The 4,578-nt window shown below is 30.8% G+C and overlaps 1 protein-coding gene across 1 annotated transcript in view; it reads left to right on the top strand.

Annotated features, from left to right (window-relative positions):
* Window positions 1-1,200: 1,200 nt before the first annotated feature.
* LOC101506067 (7-deoxyloganetin glucosyltransferase-like) overlaps window positions 1,201-4,578 on the top strand; it is a 9,914-nt gene continuing 6,536 nt past the window's right edge. Inside the window, 1 exon segment of the mRNA XM_012719585.3 lies at window positions 1,201-1,345. Within this exon segment, the coding sequence (XP_012575039.1) occupies window positions 1,201-1,345 (145 nt within the window).

Genomic DNA, 4,578 nt, shown 5'->3' with positions numbered 1-4,578 from the left:
AAAAAATATGAGAATCCAAAAACAAAACAATAGAGTGATTGTATATCACATGACTAGGACCTAGGCAAGTCAAATAAATCAAAATAGAATGAAGTAAGCTAAAAGAAAAACAATGTAATTATTAATTTTACAATTGTAAAATGGCTCACTAAATATTTAAGGTAAAAACTATCTCAACAAAAAAATTTGATATTATTGTTTCTCATGTTAGGAATGAACTGACCTTGTATATGAAAAACATCAAATATAATTTATTTTTCTAAAATAATATTATGCTTTTTAAAAATAAAATTTATACATTTAAATATTTTTTAAATTACATAATTATGTACTTTTATATAATTTTACAATTACAACAACTAAATTTACCAAATACTTTATCAGTTATTAACTTTAAGTTAGTTTTTTAGTCATCAACTAACTTTTCAATTATCAAGTAGTTTATAGTTTAGTTTTACCAAATAGACCGTTATAATGCACCAATATATGACAATGATAATTTGATAAAAAGTAACATTCTATTTTATTTATATATTTTTCTTAACATGAATAAAATGATTAAATGACTCAATTATTTTATGAAAGATGGTGTATTTTATTTTTGTTAGACTAACCTTCTCTTGGTGGTTATATTATAGCTTAAAGTTGGTGTCGGAATCAGATACATATTTATGAATTAAACTAATCTACATAACTTAAATTCAACAAAAATTCATCTATAAAAAAGATATTAAAAATATTTTAATAATTTTGATAAAAAAATTTAAACTTTATGATGATGTATAATTACAAGTATAGTATTATAATAAAAATTTAAAAACACATTAATTATTTTAGTTAAAACAATAAATTAATTCAAATATACAAATAAAAATATATAAAAAATCATCAATTTAACTTAATGAGTAAAATAATATAAAAAAACAAAATAACTAAAGTACTCGTGTCGTAAATACCAATTACAAACAAATTGCAATTTTAGAATTACATACTTGGTAGATTCACACACTGTAATAACTTATAACTATGACTTGTAGATATATATTCCACAAGCATTATTTATTAAAATTTTTGAGTTTCAAATTAGGCACCGTCCCTGGCTCATTTCACCTATAAATTTAGTGTAATGGGAAAGACAAACTCAATTGATTTGAAGCGGTGCTTGGAAAGAAGAAATAAAGGAGGTAATTAATTAACAAAATGGGTTCTTTGGCCAAAACAAAGAAGAAACCTCATGTTGTGTGTGTTCCATATCCAGCACAAGGTCACATAAACCCAATGCTCAAACTAGCAAAACTTCTTCATTTTAAAGGTGGTTTTCATGTTACATTTGTTAACACCGAATATAATTGTAACACCCCGATTTTTAACAGTAAAAGTGTATTTTTTTTTTCAAAACAGATTCATAATAACAAAGAAAGAAAAATAAATAAATAAGGAAATACTTTTGGATTAATGTTTAAGTCGTACACAACGACAAAGTCAACAAATATTTACAAGCAGCAGAATAGTTTTTGAAATACGAATCCAAAGTATTTACACTTCAAAAAGTGGTACATGGACCCCATCATAATAAAATGTCAAGCAGACAATATTAGTCTAGGTACAGTCTTCGAAATTAAAATAAACACAACCCAAAAAGAAAGACGTCTAGTTCCTATACATCAACCTAATCTGATCATTCTACCAAAAAACTATACATCCCGGATGATCTTCACGCGCCCCGCAAGATCCTCCTGACACAGCTCCAGTCAAGTGTGTCCAACTACCTTCCCATCTATAGGGTACTAACCGGTAGGATGGTCCTGGTTCTCATCTGAGGGCAAAGCCCAGATTTCCACAATAGTTGTAAAGGGTCACCAACCGAAATTAACAATTAACACATAACATTTAAGTTTTTAAATGCACAAAATAATCTTTTAACTTAGCATGCACCTTAAAAGGGTGTCCATATGCCAAACATTCATAAACAAGGTTGAAAAATGAAGTTTTTAACAAAACAACACTGTTGTATTCGAATACAACATCTCTGTATTCGAATACAAGGCTGTTTCAGCATTCAGCAGCAAAAACAGCATGTCTGTATTCGAATACAACCTTCTGTATTCGACTACACAGCAAGTCAGTAGCAAAACAACATGTCTGTATTTGAATACAATAGTTTGTATTCGACTACACAGTAAGTCAGTGGCAAAAACAACATGTCTATATTCGAATACAGCTTTCTGTATTCAATTACACATCAGACAGCAACAGGAAAACAGCAAAATTCAGCTTTTTAAAGGGTTTCGAAACCAATCAACACATACACACAAATCCAAACAATCACACTTAGCAATTATAGCGCAATCACCAAGACATCTTGAGTTTCGAAATATTTTTGCAATCAATCACCCTTACACACAATTCCAAAACATCCACACTTGGCAATTGTAATACAATCACCACGACAACATAAGTTTTGAAATGGTTTTGCAATCAATCACACTTACACACAATTCAAAAACATTCACAATTAGCAATTATAGCACAATCACTACGACAACTTGAGTTTCGAAATGGTTTCGCAATCAGTCACACTTTCACACAATCCAAAACATTCACACTTGGCAATTATAACACAATCACCATGACAACTTGAGTTCAAACACTCAATCATAATCTTGAATCAAACACGACTCGCGTGCCAAGCACCCTAATGCAATGCGTATATGCCAAAATGCATGGACTCGGAATTCCAAACCAAAACCCTCCTCGAAGGGCCGTAAATCATAATTGTACCGCCTATCGCAGGCCAAAGTACCAATTACCAAGGTGCCACCTATCACGGGTCTGCACGATTTACTAAAAAGCGTAAACCATAAACGTACTGCCTATCACGGGCCCGTATCGTTTACCAAGGTGCCACCTATCACGGGTCTGCACGATTTACTAAAAAGCGTAAACCATAAACGTACTGCCTATCACGGGCCCGTATCGTTTACCAAGGTGCCACCTATCACGGGTCTGCACGATTTACTAAAAATACTCTGACTCTATCCACGACAATCGTTGAGTAAATGCAGACATTAAAAGATTCCCATTTTTAATACTCATTTCACTCTAACGAATTTCACGACAATCATTAAGTAAACATAGATATTAAAAGATTCCCCATTTTTAATACTCGTTTAACTCTAACAATTTTCACTACAAACATTAAGTAAACAGAGATATTAAAAGATTCTCTATTTTTAATACTCGTTTAACTCTAATGATTTTCACAACAAACATTAAGTAAACAGAGATATTAAAAGATTCCCCATTTTTTATATTCGTTTAACTCTAATGATTTTCAAATTCCACACATAACATACTCAAACATATTCTCAAATTCAGTCCATAATTCACACCAAATCACATCAATTCATTTTTCCACAAAATCCACACAAACACATCTCAAAATTTATAAATATTAATTATGAACACGTCAAACACAACCACAAAATTATCTCAACCCACCACTCAAACACATCAAATTTCATTTACGCAAAACCACACATAAATGAGTTAAATTCATTTTCCATGAAACACTCATCAATATCACCAAAACCTAACTCTAAAATTTCACCCATAAAAGCATTAAATTCATTTTCCTCAAATCAACACTTCAACCCTAACAAATTTCTTTTCCACACAACCACATATAAGTCCCTAAATGCAAACTAAAAGTTTGGAAGGAGCCCTTACCTTAACGTTAGCTTTAGCGAGCGATTACGGTACTGCGAGTAATTCCGGTAAAATCTCTGTAAGACCCATAGTTTTTAAATCCTAAATTATGCAATTTTACGGTATTTTGTGTGGAATTTCTTAGGCTGTTAGCCCAGTTTTTGGTATTGAGTGAGTTAAATGCCAAAAAAATATTTTTGGAAATTGGATTAAAATTATTTGTCGGAAAATAATTTACTTCCGTGACGAAGGATTTAATAACGGGCAATTTTGTTAAAAATATCTCGGGTTGCTGAAAATTGTACCGGACAATTGACTTGCGACTAGAGTAGATATTTTTATTAAATTAGACTAAGAGGTGAATGAAATGATGGGGGTAAGAGTTGTTAGATAATTGTTGGTTTTGTTTTAATTATAATATATTAATATATAAATATATATGTATATATTGTAAGTAATATATATATATATATATATATATATATATATTGTAAGTAATATATATATATATATATATATATATATATATATATGGTTGGAGGGAAATAGAAAGGAAAGAGAATAGAGGAAAGGAAAAAGAAAAGAAAACAGAAAACAAAGGAAACAGAAACATGTTCCCTCCATTCTCGCGAAGCCCATTTCTTCTTCTTCTTGGTTTTGCTTTCTTTTGCTTTCTTTGGCTTCAAGAATAGAAACCCAAGGCTTGGTGGGTAAGAAAGCAAGGATTTCTCAGCTTCATACTTCCTCGTTGATTCGAAAACGAAGAAAAACGGTGTTAGGGATTTTAAAACCGTCAAACACAAACCTCCACGTTTCATCTAGATCTAAGCTTCGTTTCGCGAAGAGATAGAAGGGAAAGTTTCTCACTAC

Source organism: Cicer arietinum, chromosome 3, assembly GCF_000331145.2.
Source record: "Cicer arietinum cultivar CDC Frontier isolate Library 1 chromosome 3, Cicar.CDCFrontier_v2.0, whole genome shotgun sequence".
Taxonomy (NCBI): Eukaryota; Viridiplantae; Streptophyta; class Magnoliopsida; order Fabales; family Fabaceae; genus Cicer; species Cicer arietinum.
This window is presented reverse-complemented; position numbering and strand designations above follow the sequence as displayed.